The 21,870-nt window shown below is 39.3% G+C and overlaps 1 protein-coding gene across 1 annotated transcript in view; it reads left to right on the forward strand.

The window, feature by feature from the left end:
- Positions 1-21,870, forward strand: part of MYRIP (myosin VIIA and Rab interacting protein) — a 727,567-nt gene that overhangs the window by 125,106 nt on the left and 580,591 nt on the right. Inside the window, exon 2 of the mRNA XM_063452086.1 lies at positions 1,032-1,154. Coding sequence (XP_063308156.1) covers positions 1,045-1,154 — 110 coding nt within the window. The 5' untranslated portion in view covers positions 1,032-1,044. The remainder of the gene's footprint in view (positions 1-1,031; positions 1,155-21,870) is intronic.

A 21,870-nucleotide genomic window follows, 5' to 3' on the forward strand; every position in this document is an offset into this window, starting at 1 on the left:
GACCTCCCACTTGAAGCTACAAAATTAGTTTGCTATTACGTTTAGTGTTGGCCAGGCCCCTCCATCCTTTATCTTTTAATTTGTGAACACTGCCTAATTAAGACACCATATTAGAACCATTCATTTCTGTTTATTTTTTTGAAAACTAATTGAAATCTTGATTCTTGAACAATAACTCCTAGAGAGCTGTCACACAGATTGTATGTGATGGATTGACACTTTTTTTTAATCAAGTCAATTTCAAACCTTATAAAATGGATGACTTGATCACAAAATAACTTCACAATGAAAGCATTTTTTTTCATTAACCCAAAGATCTTTTACATATATCTTATTCTGGGTAATTAATAAGGTAGAACTATGCATAACAATGTTTCTTCAACATACTAAACAAGCAGGATTGACTTGATAAAGCACACAATTCCCTAACTCCTTCTACAATGTGGACTAGGCTAACCAGAGCTAGACTTTACCACAATAGAGAGACGTCTGTTAGAAGCTGCTTTGTTAAACAAAAATACTCGTATTTATGTACCACAAGTAATGTTGTTTCATGGTGCCTATGTCCTAAAGTGCCAAACTTCTCCATAATTTACTCCTTTATGTGTGATACATGGAGTTGGTGCTCAAAGAGTGCTTGTGACTTCAGTAGAAGGGCACTACTGACGTCTGGAGATTTGCAGAAATAATTTTTTCAGTTATCAACTGAATAGATGATCAAATGTTATCACATTTTTGCTTTAGTAAAACTGTGTATCCAAATTGGAAAATTAATATTGAAGGGTAGTAGTATTTAATAATTTGATCTCTAACAAAGCACACCAGTCTAAGAAAAAAAAGAAATGAGAAATCTGACATTCAAGCTATTTTTGTGGCTGCTAATGGATTTGATTGTGCAATATATCTCATATCCATTATTTATCATGTCTAAAATTAGCAGAAGTATTTTTGTTTTTCTCAAGGTATGCACAGCTGATGGTAGAATATATCCAAGTGTGATTTACACGTTCTCTTAATTGCTTTGCTTTTAGGATCACAGTAGACATGGGTAGGAAACTGGATCTTTCTGGGCTGACAGAGGATGAAGCTGAGCATGTCCTTCAAGTCGTTCAGCGAGACTTTAGCCTTAGGAAAAAAGAAGAAGAACGATTAAGGTATGATAATTTAAAACTTGTGTCCTTAGTTCTTTGCTCTAGACCAGTTATGTTCAAATGTGCTAATCCAGCTGCTGTGCAAATATACTTTTCGTGGATATCACAGGATTCTGGGTAATGTCTATAAAAAGGACCGCAGTTGGGCATACCGGATATAGATCTCTGCTTAATAAGTATATCATGAAAAAATGCACTGAAAAAAATCTACAAAGTATAAAATCTATGTATACTGCTCTATGCGTTGACAACAATCAAAATCTTTGTCTTTGTAAATGTTTGTGCGCATAATGATTCTGAATATTTATTTTGACCATTAATTAGAAGACACACTTTTATTGAAACAATGTTAAGAGATGACGGTATCACAGGCAGATAATGGTCATAAAATCAGTTGGGGTGCCATGATGTTTACATCCATAGAATATGAAAAAACACTTCATAAATCTTGTTGGTGGTTAAAAACAAACTATTGCTATTTATCAAATGTATAGAGAAGCACGGTGTCCAGAGGTCAGTTTAACTCTTCATCAGAAGACTCTTAATTTTTTTAAAGAAAAGCAATACATATACTATATACAGATTTTATGTATAATTGACATCATGACATAGCATGCAAACTGATTTAAGGTGTGATGTGCTTAAGAGCCATGAGGGCTCATGCATGTGTAAACTATTTTAGAAGGAATAGCTTAGTATGCATGTGTTCCTAAGGAATTTCTCTGCAGATGCATGATCATGAGGGCACATGAGCATCATAGGGCAAATTATGCCGCCTTGGACCCAGAAGTTTACTAAGGTGTGGGAATGAGGTACTGGCACTTTCAAAAAAGTGACAGTTCTGTTTAAAAGAGCTATTGTAGTCAACATCTAAATCAGTTTTATCTAGAACAGTGCAAAGTTAAGGTCATACAGTACTTTAATGCTATACTTTATCTTCTCCTTCTTTTAACATAGCACTGACCGAGTTACTAATAATGAATAATGGCTATATGGATAAGATGTTGAGAACAAATGATCATTTGTAAAAAAAAAAAAAAAGAAATGCCCTGACTGAGTGTATCTCGGATATGCTCAATCTGATAGAGGTGATTTGTGAAGTGTCTTATTTAATCTCCACTATGAGGCCTGGGCTGGATGTCCTGTGTATAATAGTTCAAATGTTTGACATTGTCATACTCAGTCACTACTCAAAGTAAAGGTAGGGGTCTGACTTTGTAATGAACAGCTTGTGAGTTATATACCTGCATGGTGATATGTTTTCTTATTGTGCTAAGCAAATCAAGTAGGTTGTTAGTTCAAATCCTATATTGCAACGTTTTTTCTGATCTTTATATTTCCACACATGTATTGCAATTCATAAGTATGTTCCAATTTAATTTATATTTATATAATATTATTATTTATTTTGTAAACGTTCTTATTGATAGTTGGACAAGCTTCACAAATTTCACCTACTGAGTTTCTGTGAAGTGATCATGCAAGAACAAATAGGTTTACCTACTTTTGTATTAGACCATGTAAAATAATATAGTTACTGTATGTGACAGCTCAAACGTTGTCCAAAAATCATAACAAAATATGTATATATATATTTTATGCTCATACAAAGAATGGAACATCGGCTTCCGCGATGAAAAACAAAAAAACTTAACCAGTAGACTATAAAGAAACTTGTATAGCAGCAATTCTTAGTTCCAATACCAGTACTGTGCACCTGCTGATAATGTCATCCAATACTAGCACTGTGTACCTGCTGAAATATGTCTTCCAAATCCAAAGCACTACCTGTATGCTAAAAGTGTGTACTTTGTAGCACTATATTCCTGCTAAAAATGTATCTTAATCCAAGCAGTGTAAATTTCTGCTGAAAACTTGTCCCACAATCCCTGCACTGTGTATGCTGCCAGACTATCCCATGTTTTTAAGTACAGTTGTATTATTTTCATCTCCTGTATCCTCTAATCTTTTTTGTGGGTTTCCATTTGTGCTAATATCATATTTTGCCAAAATGTATTATACCCGAGCAGTAATAGTGTAACTCATAAGTGCCCTATAATCTTAAAACGTCACCAGCACCAAAGGTTCACATAATAATTTTAACACAAGTTTATAGTGTATGTTTCTAACTACTACCAATTTGAATGCAAAAATTACATTATCTAATTTAATTACACCATTAAATGTATTTAGCCTTTATTTTAATTCTACTCCTTTCCCCAATATTCAACCACCTACCAGAGCTACCTAAACATGCCTTATGAATCATACATTTATAAAATGTATTCTTAAGGTTGAAAGAAAAATGAAAAAAAAAAAAAATCAAAACAGCTAGAACAATCTCTTTGTCTACTGTAGTCCAAAGTATAAGTGGATAAAATAGCACTTTCATTAAAAAATAAATTAAATTAAAAAAAACAAATGTCTTTTTAATGTAATTGCAGAACTCAATAAGAACTGCATCAGTCCAGGAGTGGTTACTTCCACTGTTTACTTATTGATTGTACTATGTTCAAGGGTCATGTATTCATAAAGTATTTGCTGCCAGTGGATTCTGAAAGTGAGTACTCATTTAATGCTTTGACTAATAACTAGTGATGTCGCGAACATAACATTTTCGGTTCGCGTAACGCGAACGCGAATTTCCGCAAATGTTCGCGATCCGGGCGAACCGCCATAGACTTCAATAGGCAGGCGAATTTTAAAACCCACAGGGACTCTTTCTGGCCACAATAGTGATTGAAGGGGGGGGGGGAGACCTACTCTCCTTACTGTCCTCTCCCCAGGCCCCACCACTGTACGGCGGGTGGGGGCCATAAAGATAATGAGCGGGGGGAACCTAATGTCCTCCCCACCACGCCCCCACACCTGTGCGGTGGGTGGGCGCAATAATTATAATGAGGGGGGGGACCTAATGTCCTCCCCCCCGGCCCCCACCCCTGGGCGGCAGGTGGGGGCCATAAAGATAATGAGGGGGGGACTTACTGTCCTCCCCCTCTCCTGCCCCCACCCCTGGGCGGCGGGTGGGGGCCATAATGATAATGAGGGGGGGGACCTACTGTCCTCCCCCCCCGGCCCCCACGCCTGGGCGGCGGGTGGGGGCCATAAAGATAATGAGGGGGGGCCTACTGTTCCCCTGGCCCCCACCCCTGAGCGGTGGGTGGGGGCCCTAAATACTAATAAGGGGGGGCCTAATGTCCTCCCCCCGGGCCCCCACCCCTGAGCGGCGGGTGGGGGCCCTAAATACAAATAGATTGCAAGCCATCCAATCACAGTGCTCTGTGTCATTTTACACAGCGTGGGAAAGTTCTTTGGAATTTTCCCACGCTGTCTAAAATGACAAAGAGCACTCTGATTGGTGGGCTTGAAATCCATCCAATCACAGTGCTCTGTGTCATTTTACACAGCGTGGGAAAGTTCTTTGGAATTTTCCCACGCTGTGTAAAATGACAAAGAGCACTCTGATTGGCTAAAACCAGCCAATCAGAGTGTTCTTAGCCTAATTTCAGGGCGTGTCAAGGCTTTATAAGCCTTCCCACGCCCTGCAGAGCTCAGTCTGCGCAGAGCCCTCCATGGGTGAAGATGGATTTTTTTTTTTGCGCTCGTTTTTTTTTTTGCGTCGGTTATTATGGTTTTTTATTTGGCCTTTTTTGGGGCTGAAAAAAGACGATTTTAGAAGAAAGAAAACATCGAATGGTAAGTTGTGTTTTTCTAATTTTTTTTACAGGTTCTTAGTTAAAGGTCCCCCCCTCATTATTTTCTGGGTGAGGTGGGTAGGTAAGGGGATAATTTTTTTGTGGGGGGGGAGGGGGTGACTAGGGACCCCCCATTTGTATTTAGGGCCCCCACCCGCCGCTCAGGGGTGGGGCCAGGGGGAGGACATTAGGCCCCCCCCTTATTAGTATTTAGGGCCCCCACCCACCGCTCAGGGGTGGGGGCGGGGGGGGACAGTAGGTCCCCCATTGTGATTTATGGCCCCCACCCACCGTGCAGGGGTGGGGGCCGGGGGGAGGACCTGCTGTCCTCTTTTTATGGCCCCCACCCACCGCGCAGGGGTGGGGACGGGGGGGGGGGGGAGGACAGTAGGTCCCCCCCTCATTATTTTTATGGCCCACACCCAATGCTCACGGGTGGGGGTGGGTGGGACAGTAGGTCCCCCCTTATTGTTTTTTTTAGGGCCCCCACCCACCGCTCAGGGGTTGGGGCCGGGGGGGGGACAGTAGGTCCCCCCCTCATTATTTTTATTCCCCTATATAACAATGTTTGGTATTTAGTGAAAATTCCCCTGTATAACAGTGTTTTGCATTTAGTGAATATTCCCCTATATAACAATGTTTTGCATTTAGTGAATATAGGGGAATATTCACTAAATGCAAAACATTGTTATAGAGGGGAATATTCACTAAATGCCAAACATTGTTATATAGGGGAATATTCACTACATGCAAAACATTGTTATATAGGGGAATATTCACTAAATGCACAACATTGTTATACAGGGGAATATTCACTAAATACCAAACATTGTTATATAGGGGAGTATTCACTAAATGCCAAACATTGTTATATTCCCCTATTTGGCATTTAGTGAATATTCCCCTATATAACAATGTTTGTCATTTAGTGAATATTCCCCTATGTAACAATGTTTGGCATTTAGTGAATATTCCCCTATATACCAATGTTTGACATTTAGTGAATATTCCCCTATATACCAATGTTTTGCATTTAGAATTAAGAAAAATAATAATAAAAAAATAAAACAAAAATGATTGCAGCTTCCGAATGAATCTAAATTGTATGCTGTCCAGTAGGTGGGAGGGTCTGCTAGGGAGGTTCTGCTGCTGATTGGCTGTAATGTATCTGCTGACTGTGAGGTACAGGGTCAAAGTTTACTCAATGATGATGAATAGGGGGCGGACCGAACACCGCATGTGTTCGCCCGTGGTCGCGAACGCGAACATGCTATGTTCGCCAGGAACTATTCGCCAGCGAATAGTTCGGGACATCACTACTCATAACAAATGAATGTTATTTAACATATTCTTACTCTTGGTTATTTTATTTTATCTCTCAATTTCAATATCAAATATTCATGAACATATGATCAATAATCACATGTATTTATAGTGTATTTTTCTGTCATACACAGGATCTTTATCATGCAACGCTTCCTTTTACATATAAAAATATTAACCCGAATAGATGATCATGATAGACTGAAAAAAGAAACGTGCTATACTACGAGTTTATTTAATAAGCACCAACTTGTAGTTAACTAAACTTAACTTTGGTTATCTCCCACAGCTGATATAAACTGCTTGTGGCATTTGTTCATGGCCCATTATTAGAAAGTCCAACTTGCAGTTTCCAAACCATTTCTGCCACTACCACCCATTCCACTTATTCATGTGGTATTACTTGCAAAGTATACATGATTGGAAGTGAAGACATGTTTTTAAATTATTTTAGGTATTAATATTTGTAACAGGCTTATTCAGAACTTCCCACACTGTTTGCAACCATGGAATTCTTAAATAAAGATGCTCTAGAAAGTTTATGGACATTCTGTGTAGATCCGAAAAATAAAGACTAGAGAAGATCAATAAAGAAGTAGACGAGGAGGTGGAGAAAATTGAAACCTTTAAAACAGAAAGCAGCTTTGAACAGCTGGAGGTCAAACTAAAAAACCAACTGGATAGGTTTCAGTCCGCAATTAAAACTCGCAAACACTCTAAGTTTATACGGGACACCAAAGACTTTCAGACAGGGAATATCTATCAGAGATCTAGACAGAATAGAAGGGTGGAGTTTGACCAATTTTCCACCTCTGAATACGATTCCAGTGGCTCTGAACCTGAACCTAGCTCAGATAGCTCCATTACTGCATCAGATTCTAACCCCAAGAGCATCTTAAAGAAGGGTATCAATTTTTTAGACAGGACCAACCAGGACATAAGACCACAAAGAAACACAAGAAGCAGATCCACAAGAGGGTTCCAACGGAGGAAAGCTTATTGACCCAGGAGAGTCAAATTATTAACCTTTCCTCCTATCAGCTCACTACTATAGAAACGCAGCTTCTGAAAAAAGGTCTATCTTTTGTCCCCACACCTAAGTTCAACAAATTTAACTGGACTAAAGATATCCATCTGTTCGCTAGGAAGCTAGCCTTGCATAAGTATCATTGCATACAAAAAACTAAACAAGCAACAAGACTAGGCCTAGAAGAAAGAGATATGAACTTGCTAGATAATCTGGTGGAATTACTCAACAGCAACGATACCTCCAGAGCACATTTAGCTCCATACACTAACCTGAAACCGAAAAGCAAATTCACACCGTATATACCGGAATATAAGTATATCGATCTATTTGTTGAACTGTCCTGCAAAGAAATAGAGACTATGGATATTGAAGTACAACCAGGACCCCAGTCCAGTAATCTAAGTATCCAAGAGACCAGAGCATTAGCCAAACTTAGAAAGAATGACACCATAATCATTAAACCATCCGACAAAGGAGGCAACCTGGTAATTCTAAATAGGACGGAATACGTCAAAATGGTACATAGACTACTGGATGATAGGGATACATACGTAGCATTAGCTGCAGACCCTACCAATAGATTCCTGGTGGATCTTAAGAATATTCTTGACCAAGCTCTTCAAAATAAACTTATAAGCTTAGATGAACACAAATTTATGCTAAACAAAAAACCTACCATAGCCACTTTCTATGCATTACCTAAGATACACAAGCAACAGGAAATACTCACTGGGAGACCGATTGTATCGGGTAACAACAATCTGACCCAGAACTTCAGTGTATATGTTGAACGTATTTTAAGTGGTCTTGTCAAAATTCTCCCTTCTTACCTAAGAGATACAAAACAAACACTGAAAGCACTTAACAGTCTGACACTGCCCACGGGGGCAAAGCTATGTAGCCTGGACGTAGAAGGACTCTACAGCTCTATCCCTCACAAAATAGGCCTGAACAATGTTCAATACTTTCTCCAGACACGAGATACATCTCTGGGTGACCATAACCAATTCGTACTACAACTCCTACAATTTATCCTTACGCACAATTATTTCCTCTTTGAAGGTACCCACTACCACCAGGTGAGAGGAACTGCTATGGGGACGACCTGCGCCCCCTCATATGCGAACCTCCACCTGGGGTGGTGGGAGGAAAACATCGTGTTTAGCCAGCAGTTTTCGGATTATCATGCATACATCAAACTCTGGAAACGTTATATTGACGATGTGCTGATTGTGTGGACAGGCTCAATAGAAAAGTTTGAGGATTTCGTGAAAGCACTGAATATTAACAATCTGAACCTTGGACTGACATATGAGGTGGGGGGGAAACAAATTAACTTTTTGGACCTGACTTTAAAAACCACCGATGAAGAACACCATATCTCTACGACCCTGTTCAAGAAACCCACAGCCACTAACCTCCGTATATATTAAAGAAGAACCCATGGCAATAGATGTGCAAATGATTGCTACTAAAAACTTGCAGAATAATTGTAATTGGTTAACTCAAGACAATGTGCTGCAGCAACTAAAGAAAGTTAATATAAACAAAGCTCCAGGGCCTGACGGTATCCATCCACGTGTACTTAAGGAACTAAGTGTAGAAATAAGTGAACCTCTGTTTTTAATCTTTCAAGATTCTTTTCTTTCAGGAAGTGTTCCGGAGGATTGGAGGAAGGCAGATGTGGTTCCTATATTCAAAAAGGGTTCAAAATCCTTGCCTGGAAATTATAGACCTGTGAGCTTAACTTCTGTGGCTGGTAAAATATTTGAAAGGTTATTAAGGGATAATATTCAAGAATTCCTTGAGAAGAATATGGTTATCAGCAAAAATCAGCACGGTTTTATGAAGCACAGGTCATGTCAAACTAACTTGATTGCGTTCTACGAAGAAGTAAGTAGAAGTATAGATCAGGGTGTTGCAGTGGATGTGATCTATTTGGATTTTGCCAAGGCATTTGATACAGTTCCACACAAAAGATTAGTGTTCAAACTCAAGGAAATCGGTCTCGATGAAAAGGCTTGTTCTTGGGTAGAACATTGGCTTAAAAACAGAATACAAAGAGTTGTCGTTAATGGTAAATTTTCAAGCTGGACAGAGGTGGCAAGTGGTGTCCCTCAGGGGTCTGTTCTGGGACCCCTTCTATTTAACATTTTTATAAATGATCTTGAAGACAGCATTGAAAGTCATGTTTCAGTGTTTGCAGATGACACAAAACTTTGTAAAATAATACAATGTGAGCAAGATATTACTTTGCTGCAGAAGGATTTAGATAGACTGGAGGACTGGGCACTCAAATGGCAGATGAAATTTAATGTTGAAAAATGCAAAGTTATGCACTTCGGCGTAAAGAATACACAAGCAACGTATACCCTTAATGGAAGCGAATTAGGGATAACAGCACACGAAAAGGACTTGGGAATTGTTATAGACAACAAACTATGCAACAATGTGCAATGTCAATCAGCAGTGGCCAAGGCCAGTAAGGTATTGTCATGCATGAAAAAGGGCATTCATTCTCGGGACGAGAATATCATTTTGCCTCTCTATAAATCACTGGTAAGACCACATATTGAATATGCTGTGCAATTTTGGGCACCTGTTCTAAAGAAGGATATTATGGCACTAGAAAAAGTGCAGAGGCGGGCTACAAAATTAATAAAAGGAATGGAACATATCAGCTATGAAGAAAGGTTAACAAATTTAAACCTATTTAGTTTAGAAAAACGTCGCCTGAGAGGGGATATGATAACATTATACAAATATATTCGGGGCCAATACAAACCATTGTGTGGAAATCTATTCACAAACCGGACTTTACATAGGACACGAGGCCATGCGTTTAGACTGGAAGAAAGAAGATTTCGTCTAAGGCAAAGGAAAGGTTTTTTTACTGTAAGAACAATCAGGATGTGGAATTCTCTGCCTGAAGAAGTGGTTTTATCAGAGTCCATACAGATGTTCAAACAGCTACTAGATGCATACTTGCAAAGACAGAATATTCAAGGATATAATCTTTCAATGTAGGGTAATAACTGCTTGATTCAAGGATAAATCTGACTGCCATTCTGGGGTCAATAAGGAATTTTTTGTCCTAGCTTGTTGCAAAATTGTGCTTCAAACTGGGGTTGTTTTTTTTTTGCCTTTTGGATCAACAGCAAAAAACAGGTGTGAGGAAGGCTGAACTTGATGGACGCAAGTCTCTTTTCAGCTATCTAACTATGTAACTATGTAACTAACAGTTTCCTGAACTGGCAAAGCCACCACCCTGGGCCTCTGAAGTATGGGATACCAGTAGGACAATACCTTTGTGTTAGACGTAACTGTTCCACTATAGATGAGTTTAAAACCAAAGCTAGGTCATTGAGGGTACAGTTCAAGGCGAAGGGGTATTCTAATAGATGCCTTAAAACCGCCTATAAAAGAGCACTAATGACCGATAGATCAACTCTCCTAGAGGACAATACTACTAAGGACACGACACAAAACCTGATTAGATGTATTGGTACTTTTGATAATGGATGGGACCCAGTGAAACGGATACTGGAAAGGTACTGGCCCTTGATTTATCAGGACCAACATCTTAAAGAGGTTCTAACCCCACATGTGTCACTTACGGCCAGAAGAGGTCGTAACTTGAAGGACCTATTGGTACCAAGCCATCTTTCACTACCAAAAGTAGAAAACACATGGCTAAGGACTCCAGCAACCGGCACTTTTCAATGTGGAAGATGTAAGGCCTGTAAATACATCCGTAAGAAATCAAAGACTTTCTCGGATTCAACTAATACACAGACACACACAACTGAGACCTTCTTTAACTGTCAAACAACAGGATTGGTCTATCTCTTAACCTGCAGTTGCAATCTAAAGTATGTGGGCAAGACCTTTAGACCATTTAAGAAAAGAATTCTAGAGCACGTAAATTCCGTAAACCCCTCTAGACAAACTGATACGGTCATCTCTCGACATCTTAAACTAAGACATGATGGCTCAGCACACGGCCTACGTTTCAATGGCATTGAAAAAATCAAACTAGGACCTAGAAAGGGAGACATAGACGTTAAACTACTACAACGGGAGAGCTACTGGATTTTTACATTGAAAACCTTATCTCCCAATGGCCTAAATGAAGGCTTTTCCTATACCCCTTTCATCTGATATATGAAGTATGGTCAGGGAGAACCCCAGTTTCGTATTTTACGAATTAAATGGGTTCTTCACTCTAAACCATGTATTCTCCAATTTATCGCCTATTTCTATTTTTTGAGCTTGCCTTAATAATAAGATTATTATTAAAATGCAATCTGTATATATTGTAAATTTTGTAAATATGTATATACGTTCTACCATAACCACTGTTCCTCTAAGATCCACAACTGGCATGTCCCTAGAAATAGAACCACATTAAACCCCTCCTCTATATTAATCCTTAGCCTCCACACAATCCACTTACCATATAAGCTTAAAATGACAGTCGAAACCTGAGGACCAGTACATGACAGGAAGGATTAGGCACATACTGTCATAGTGATAGCAACCTAAATTCATTGAGGCATTTAGATCTCCACATGCATAAACTCGTCGTGACTTCTTTCCCTAATATCCTGAAGGGTTTGAACTATCGACATAATGATGCCGACTATCCCAAATGACCTTTCTCCTGGTCTTTGCTGATCATAGGCCAATTAGGCCATGTGACGACCTATATCACCTCCCGCAGTAAATAAATTTCGACCGGAATAGCATTGGTACCTGCTAGCCCCATCGAAACCGGGACTCTCAGCCGAGCTTTCCAAGCTATACATAGCCATGAAATAATTGTATCCTAACAATAATGCGAACAGCTAACATCGTTATAGCTGTTACGACTTTTAGCAATAAAAATCGCTAGTTCATGACTATTTTGAATCACAATGATATACACCAAGCTACGAAGTCTCATTAGTCTTCAGAGATGTGCTCTGCTAAAGCCACATCGGACCTATTTAAATCTGGGTGCCTAGGAACCCACTCGACACCCAGATGGTTAATCGATACGGAAAGGCTCATAATAACCCTTATCATGGGCGTGCAGACTACGGGAGTTTGTCACAGATACCTTAAGGGATGCTAACTACCATCACCATAAGTACTGGGTGCCTGGGAACCCACTCGGCACCCAGATGGTTAATCCATACGGCAAGGCCCAAAGTGAACAGGTCTTGGCATCTCGCTAACAGATACCTTAAGGTGATTTGAACTTATTATCGTAAATACTGAATAAGGCTCACTGGGCATTTCTCTATCACGTATAACCCATCACCTCCTATATTTTACGTTTAGGCTTTATGAAGAACTTCTATCTCTTATTCATTCTGGGATGATAAACATCATTTTTCACGCTCGGCTTTTTAGCAACAATGCAAAGATACATAATCCGTATCTTCATAATGCACACCGTAAGAACGGAGCCGACCATGTTCCCAGAGTTACGATATGTGAGTCCCAATATTCACTGTAATGTCGTTATACAGCCACCTTCTCTTAGAGACCTCTGTATCAGGGAATTTACCCGGCACTGAGAGTGTTAATACAGGCTGTTACCGAGATAGATCAACACTGACATTGGATTGGTTAAGGGAGGCAGCTCATTTACATACCACCACGTGGGGTTTTGGCGCCGGAATGGTCGGACTACCGGCTTTCTGATTGGACACAGCTTAGAGGTTCAAGTAATCGACTACATATAAAAGGAGACTATGGACTAGTCTCCAGTCAGCCCCTGACGAAGGTGCATCTAAGACAGCACCGAAACGCGCGTCGGGCTCTTTGGGCTCTTTTCTCACGTACACAATTTGTTTTCACCCTTAGCTATCTATCACCATGTGCAGGCAACCAACATTCTAAGTATGGTTCTGCACATGGAGGCACTTTAATTATTTCTTTCACCTCCTTTCTCTGTTGGGTCACTATTGTATATTAGAGTCTACCCAGGGATTTCCTCTGGGGGTTATGGGAAGAATTTTTTCAAGCATGTTGAACTCATCTTCTCTATAGCTATGTTAACCATATATAGGTTAGCACTATAGTGTAATAGCAACTAGTTATAGGTGCAGTTACATGCTATCCCAAATGCCGTATCTGGGCGTATGTTTGATTTAACCAGTTACCCGTAGCCGTAATATTTTAGGCTCTGTCTGTACTGGCATCAACCAATAGCCACACGGCATTTACCCATATGACAGACTCTTCAGTGACCTCTCTTGAATACCTGGGTCAGCTATCTGACAAATTACCTATGGTTTACACTCTAATCCACTGGACTTGACCATGCTAAATTGCCGATTAAAGTCAGTATCCAGTTGTGTTTGTGAGAGTGATTAGGATATTAGGTATCTTGGGAACTAATGGAGGTGAGCCATTAGGGCTAGATAACACTGTGTGTTGGTTTAATCAACCTATCCTATTTCAGAGTACACGGTAATCAATTTGTATATATATTCATTTATTCATTGATTTATCTATCGACTTTCTCTCCAGGAATATACTCGACTAGTCTGGTTCATTCCAGCCTCTTCGAGTATTATCTCCCTTTTTTCTTAAATAAAGGATCATGGATAGATCAAACGATGAATAGATCATTTTACTCCATTCAGCAATCCAGGTTTTTGCCATTTAAAAAAAAAAAAACAACAACTTTGTGCAGTGTTGGCAGGGAGAATGGTTTGTCTTAATACATTTTTATTCACATATATAATAAAAAATAGAATTTCCACTTTTTTATTTATTTATTATTTTATACATCAAAGGGGATAAATTGTGCAAAATATTGTCAGACTTATAATAGACTGATCATTGACATTAGTAAAAATTCACAGAAAAAGAGCAGACTAATCATACCTCCCAACATTGGGAGGTATGGAATCTGGATGGGCAGGCTGGCCTTCAGGAGCATTGCCAATGATACAACTTGTGCCACTGGCGACATCGATAATGGGTGGACCTGCCTAGAAAGTGAAGGGACTGAGGAGACAGCCTGGGATCAAGCAGTACAAGTGTCTGATGATTCACTCACAGTTTGCTGCTAAAGGACAGTTTCCTGGTGTCCTTCGATGTAGGTCATCAGGGAACAAAGTCAGAACAGAGTGACATGACCCTGAAATTGGGACTGTCCTGACAAAAACTGGAGAGTTGGCAGGACTGACATTATTCGGTGACACGGATAAATATCCTCTCTTATGTCTTCTTACTGCCTTGCAGTGTATGAGACGCTCTTGGAATTTGAGTCTGGTTCTAGAATAACATGACTATGCAATCCAAATTTTCATTCCATTTACTTATAAATAACACCAGTTTTTGATTATCGCATAGTAATGAAAAATGTTGTGGATGAATGTTGCCGTTTGAGAATGTAGCAAGCTTGACACTCGTGTAGACATGAAGACAATATTTATTTTTAACTCAAAATAAGCTTCATGTCTGCCACTCACTCTTAGCACTGAATTGTGAGAAAGTGGGGACATTAGAGATCTGTCAAATAATAATTGCTGTTGAGCAATATTTTAACATATTCTCTGCAATGTGTTGCGTCAGTGAGCATGCTATCTGTAAAAAAAAAATGTTTTAATCATATGTATTCTGCATCCGGGAAGTGATCAGTAAGAAGAAAATACTATACTAGTTAACCTTAAATGTTACTTATTAATCAAATGACAAGATTATAATAAGTGGCTTACACAATAGTCTAATTGGTCGACAAAGAGTCAGTGTCAGTTTCTGAATTCATTCACTGGTGCATAATTAATTGCGGTGTAATTTATACGATTATTGGAAAATGCTGGGATTTATACCATGCAAGTGATTATTTTTCTTTTATTTAAACTGTATTGGGCAAGGAGTAATAAACAGAAGATACATTCTAGAACAGCACAACATTGAGATTTGAAAACCTTTAAGAAAATCCAGTTCAATATCTCTGAACATTATAGTCATCATCAGTTCAGTTTCATGCCCTTTGCTGGCCTTCCTTAAGCCTTCGTGTCATGTACCTCTATGCCTGTTTCAGCTTAGCAAGAAGGCAAGGGGTAGATTTGATATAAATTTAAGATGACATTAAAGTCAATGATGCTAAAACATTTTTGTTCCAGAACAAAAAGTATTTTAGACAGCAGAAAATCTTTTATTATTCCTTATATCAGTTTAATGCCAATCTTTTAATATATTATGTTCTAACATATATACTAATTAGTTTATTGCACTAAACAAAATTGTAGTGAATTGAATACCAAATGGCAACATTTAGGCTAAGCTTTATAATGTGTTACTATAGTTGAGTTTAAGAATATATTCAAATACATTTTTTTAGCCTTTATTTTTCAGTTTGTTTTATTTGTTCTGTTTATAAAATTACCAAATTGCCAAAATGTTTTACTGTGCATGACTCGATTTGCCAAGGCTTTATTTACACCAATGACAAGTGGTGTGTTTTATGAATGTCCTAAGCACTGTCTTATCTTGCACTCACTTGCAGGGAGGTCTGGTTAGGACTGTATATGTGAATGGTGAATGGTCACTCTAAGCCTATCATAACTTTGCATAATTGGAAAGTTAATGGTGCTTAGATTACCCATTAAGAGTGATTTAGAACTGTAACAATTTGTATAAAGGCAGCCCTTCAAAGGTGGCCTCTCAAAAATGTAAATTACTTAACAGGAATGCTCAGTAGTACTTCTTGCCTGATATAAATTGTCTACAACTTGTGCACACACCAGACTCACAGCAGTTTAACTTATCCTAAATTAAGATTCTAACTGCTCCTTGTGGTTTATGGGATCAGGGTCAGTGCAAGGATTTTTGCTGCCCTAGGCAAAAAACATTTTGCTGCCCCATTCGCTTCACAGTGGTCCTGTAGGTTACACTGAAAGCCACTTGCAGTACCTTTGCCATTGGAAGTGCATAGCACTTGCCACTTATGCGCATCAATGAAGAACATTGGATTGGACCAGCATTGCTCCATCAGTGATTTTGTGCAAGGTAAGGAGGAAAACAGTGGTTGGAAAATTTCAATAAATGTAAGTGACCCCCCCCTCCCTTTTAATTTTTTTTGTAAAAATAATAATTTCATGGGTGGGGGGGGGGGGGGCTTTAATCTATGTAGGGACAGAGACACTATAGTATTCATAATACAGGTTTATATTCCTAACAGTATAATGTTAGTGTTTGTTTCTTTAAAAACAAACTTATTCACTCACTCACACTCAATGGTCCACCAAATCCGTGACCAACGCACCCACAAATCCACTGACTCATGTAGAGTGAGACACACACTGACTCAAGCAGACATACACTGACTCATGTAGACTGACATGCACATTGGCCCGATCAGACACACACACACTGGCCCAACTAGACACACACATACTGACCAATGCAGGCGCACACACACTAACCCAGGTAGACACACACAAACACACACACACACACTAACCCAAGCAGACACACACAAATAACCCACGCAGACACACACACACTGCCCATGCAGAAACACACACACTGTCCCATGCAGACACATACTGACCCAAGAAGAGACACACACTGACTCAAGTAGACACTCACACACACACTGACCCAAACAGACACACACACACACAATGACCCATGCAGACACACGTACACACTAACCCAAGCTGACACACACACTGACTCAAGCAGAGACACAAACACACACTGACCAGAGCAGACACACACACTGACTGAACCAGGCTGACACACATTCTATAAAACACACACTGCAAGGTCCCCCCTCTAACGTTAATTTAATTTTGGCTCTCAATGTGTCTCAGGCTTCTTCAGTGCGTCTTGCTGCCTTCACTCTCTCAGCTCCGCCCCCGATGGAATGTTACTGCCATGTTAGATATGTGTGGGGGCGGGCTCTAACTATGCACACTGAGGTCGATGCCATTGGGCACTTTTCTGTAGCTATGTAAGTGCTCCCTAGTGCCCTGTAGCATGACCTGTGACACACAATGCATAATAAGTCCCACATAGAGGGGCTCAAACCAGCATTAAAGCTGCTGCCAGTGGCCCCCTTAAGCAGTTCCCTTGGTGGCTGCCTAGTTGGCCTATAGGATGCGCCTGCCCTGTATAGGATTATTAGCATTTTTTTACAATAAAGACATTTTGACTGGATTGATGATGGAGGAGCTGTCTGTGGCTGCAGGTACACTCGCTAAACAATGCACATTCAGGGAACTTTATACATAAGTACGGTTTTATTTTTCAAATGTGTTCTCATGCATTATCTATATGATGTATTTAAAAATATGGGATCAAATATAGGCTTTTTACACATTCTGATTTTCTTGATTTTTAAGTTGGGTGCTTACATGTATTTGGTCTGTTTTCCAGTTATACATAATTAAAAAAGGGGCCCATTTTCACATTCCAGTTTAACTTTCTTTAACACCTTCCAACATTTCAAATGGACAGATAGACACTTTAATTGAGGGATGTGAATGCTGGTGTGGCCAAGGACAGTGCTGTTCTGAGAAAATGTAGGTGTCTTACTAATAACAATTTATGTCACAAAAATCTAATTTAAAACAATGTATCTTATTTAACGATACTCATTACTAAACACATTAACTGTGGTATAAAGGGACACTATAGTCACCAAAACAACTTTAGCTTAATTAAGCAGTTTTGGTGTATAGAACATGCCCCTGCAGTCTCACTGCTCAATTCTATGCCATTTAGGAGTTAAATCACTTTGTTTATGGACTCTAGTCATACATCCCTGCATGTGACTTGCACAGCCTTCCTAAACACTTCCTGTAAAGAGTCATCTAAAGTTTATCCTTCCTTTATTGCATGTTCTGTTTAATTTTGATTTTCTTATCCCCTGCTATGTTAATAGCTTGCTAGACCCTGCAAGAGCCTCCTGTATGTGATTAAAGTTCAATTTACATAGCAAGAGATAAAATTGTTTCAGGTAAATTACATCTGATTGAAAGTGAAACCAGTTTTTTTTTTTCATGCAGGCTGTGCCAATCAGAGCCAGGAGAGGTGTGGCAAGTGCTGCATAAACAGAAACAAAGTGATTTAACTCCTAAATGGCAGTGTATTGAGCAGTAAAACCTGAGAGGCATGATCTATACACTAAAACTGCTTCATTAAAGGGACACTATAGTCACCTGAACAACTACAGCTTAATGTAGTTGTTCAGGTATTATCTATAGCTCCCTGTAGGCAATCTGATGTAAACACTGTATTTTCAGAGAAAATACAGTGTTTACATTGATTGATAGGAATACCTCCAGTGGCCGTCACTCAGATGGCCACTAGAGGGACTTCCTATCACGCAGGGCCCTAAAAAGGCCCTGTACACGTCAGACGTATTAAAATACGTCTGACGTGTTCAGGAGAGAGAAGGCACTGTGTGCGCGCCTTCTCTCTCCAGCCTGTCAGCGGAGGAGGGGGGCGGGCAAAGACCGCGAGCTGAGCTGTCACTCAGCGGCATGAATGGACAAAGGGATTTCAGCCAAATAAACAGGGACACTTTGGATGTATGTGTTTCATAAGCACTACATTATTGGCATAGTAAGGGAGTTGTAGTTCAAGTATCACCTTTCTATTGTAGAATGTCCTATCACACTTGCGCATCTGTTCTAAACATTTTAAATACATTGTAACAAAATGGCTGCCATGGTTAGATTCCATAATCTACCAGACACTGTATAATGTCATATTTTTTTCCACACGCACAGGAAATGCTGCATTAGCATGAGACTGCTTTTTAAATTGATCAGTGTGCTGTCACAATCGAATCGGGGATGTAGATTAAAATATGACAGAATCATATGTCTGTGAGTCACATACTGTAAAGGAGACCAACAAACAGCTTTTGTTTTTATGACCTGTTATCTAAACAGATAATTAGTCTACCAATTTCCAGAGCATCAACAACTGCCATCCATTCTGTTCTTCTCTGAGTAAATGTTTAACATTCATATGCTGAACGATTAGAAAATTGTTTCAGAGAAATTGGTGCACCAGTGCTGAACAAAATACTCAATCTTACATTGAAATTGCAAAAAACTAAACATATACTGAGGTGGACAAATGAGAGGGGATTAAGCACGAGTTTTTTTTTATGTCATTTATTCCTCACTTTTCTGTATCAAATCATCTTTGTGACATCATCAGTAAGGTATAATATGTGTTATATTGTAGTAGTATACACCTCCTGACAATTCTATTACCTATGGGACCGTACCAGTTTAGAGTGTGATTCATCAGTGATACATGTGAGAGTATGGGGGGAATGGGGGGATACCTCCCCATAATCCTAGATTTGATGGTTTGTGTCCTGTTCTGCTATTTTAAGAGTTGTCCCCTGATATCCCTCATCTCGTGACATTAAATGGGGTTGGACTCTGCACTCCCATTTACAAGCTACACAAGGTTGTGCTCTATCTGGTTTTCCCTTTTTTGCAAAGATACAAACTATGATTAGCCTGTCCTTTTTTTGTTAAATATATTTTATTTTGGCAAAATGAAGAAGAAACTAATAGTGTAACATATGAAAAGCACAAAGTAAATCAAAATACATGCAAAGTGGAAAACTTTACAGTATAGAAAGTATATATGAATTAATATAAATAAGGGATAACCTGCACTAGATGTTTTGGACTACATCTCCCTTGATGCTTTGCTAGCATTATGCCTGTAAGAGCATTATGGGAGATGTAGTCCAAAACATCTGGAGGGCCGAAGGTTCCCCACCCCATAGGTGAAATGTGAAAAAAATGTTTACAACAGTGTAAACTTTGTTTTTGTCAATCTGGGCACTGTCATGAGAGGAAAAAAACAACTAATATGCAGCCACTCACAATACTTTATAATGAACTCCTAGTTTAGTTATTATTGACATTTTCAGAGGATTACATTTTCCTCTTTTAACGACAGCTTGTTGAATTATGATATGGACCTTTCTGTTTACCAAATATGGTTTACTGATAACAAACGTATGCTATACATGTGATTCAAGAAAAAAATCAATGCACTGCAGGCTGTTTTACTGACAATTTAATTATATAATGCTTTAAAATGTTGTTTTATGATGGGATTACAATAGCCAGGGAATGCTGCGAAGGAGTAATCTCTGCTATAGATGGTTGCAAGGACTTTGTGCAATTAATTCTGCCTCAAGAGTTTCTGTTTGGTTTGTAAAGAACACAATACAAACAAAATTCTGAGCACTGCTGTTCTTGGTTTCCTGTGCCACCATATGCAGCAATGTCTGCTCATAGTCATGGCAAACAGGAAGCAGCACATTTCCTTTTCCCAAAATTCTTTTGTATTTATTACTGTTTTTGTTGTGTTTTTATATACATCGTGAATTGCTGGTAGGAAAGCAACGTAAAAAAACAACAAAGAAAACAATGGAACTGTAAAGAGTCTCTATCATAATTTGCAAAGACCCCTGATGGTGACATCGCCACTGAGAATCCAGTGGCCTGGAGGGGGTGGGGCTGGTGGAAATGACAAGGATTGATACTGGTAGCTCCCCCTAGTGCCAACTTTGACAGATGTAGGAAAAATACTGAGACAAAGAAGTCCCTAATTTTGTTTCAACATATGTTTTGACTGGATTGAATTTATAGAGAATTTCCAACACAGTCAATCTGAGTATTTCAGAAATATTAATCTTAATCTTAATAAAATACTAATTTTGGTGGTGGGCTGTGGAAGGGGGGTGGGTGGGGAAGGTGCAGCTTTAATGTACAGATTGAGTAAACTGAGATTGTATTTTATTGATAATTAATACATTTTGTGAGTGGGCTTCTGGACCCCATAAAAAGCGATAGAAGTATGTGGTTCGAATGGGAGGGTCTATCACTGCTGCTTGTCATGAGTGCTGCATATTTTCTACTGCTGCTTGATGATGCTTCAGCAGATGCTAACACTCCCATTGTTGTTGCAGACTAGAGATTGATGTTAATAGATACCATAGGTTACTAGAATAGGTTAAGATGCTACTTTGCAAATCCTAAAAAAATGTAACACATTGTCTCCTTTGTTCTAAAGTAGCATATCTTCCCACTCGAACACTTCTTTCATAGGGATACAAAGATCCATTTAATCTTTTCTGGCTCTTATACGTGAATTGGGTGTGGGTAATATTGTGTTACACATTTTATTTTAGTGTGGTACTTTCACTGCTGATGATGGAGAGCCAGCAGCTGCCTAGTAGAAGCTTCTATTAGCCCTTCTGAGCTAAGCTGTGCAATGTGTGGCTAGCTCATGGGCATCAGCCAGTGAGCTAATTCCAGCACTGCAGAGCTTAGCTCAGACAGAGAGCTTCCAGTTCTCCATCATCAGTAGTGGAGGCAAGGGTGGTGCTCAAAACCCCCCAGGTAAGAAAACTGTTTTGAAATAGTTTGACTGCTTAAAATGGGGGTGGGACACCAGGGTACTCCTTGCACAACATGTAGTAGTGGTTATGGTGCTTGGAGTGTTCCTTTAAGCAACACTTAATGGCTGTTACCTAACATCAGTCTTAGCTATCCTGTGACAGGATTGGACCCAGGACTGTAGAAAAAATAATGGACAAGTCACTTATCAATTCATGATTGTCAATAAAGGAGCTGGTTAGCCATGAATCAACAAATCAATGAAAATTAAAAGC

The sequence above is a fragment of the Pelobates fuscus genome, chromosome 4, assembly GCF_036172605.1.
Source record: "Pelobates fuscus isolate aPelFus1 chromosome 4, aPelFus1.pri, whole genome shotgun sequence".
Classification (NCBI taxonomy): Eukaryota; Metazoa; Chordata; class Amphibia; order Anura; family Pelobatidae; genus Pelobates; species Pelobates fuscus.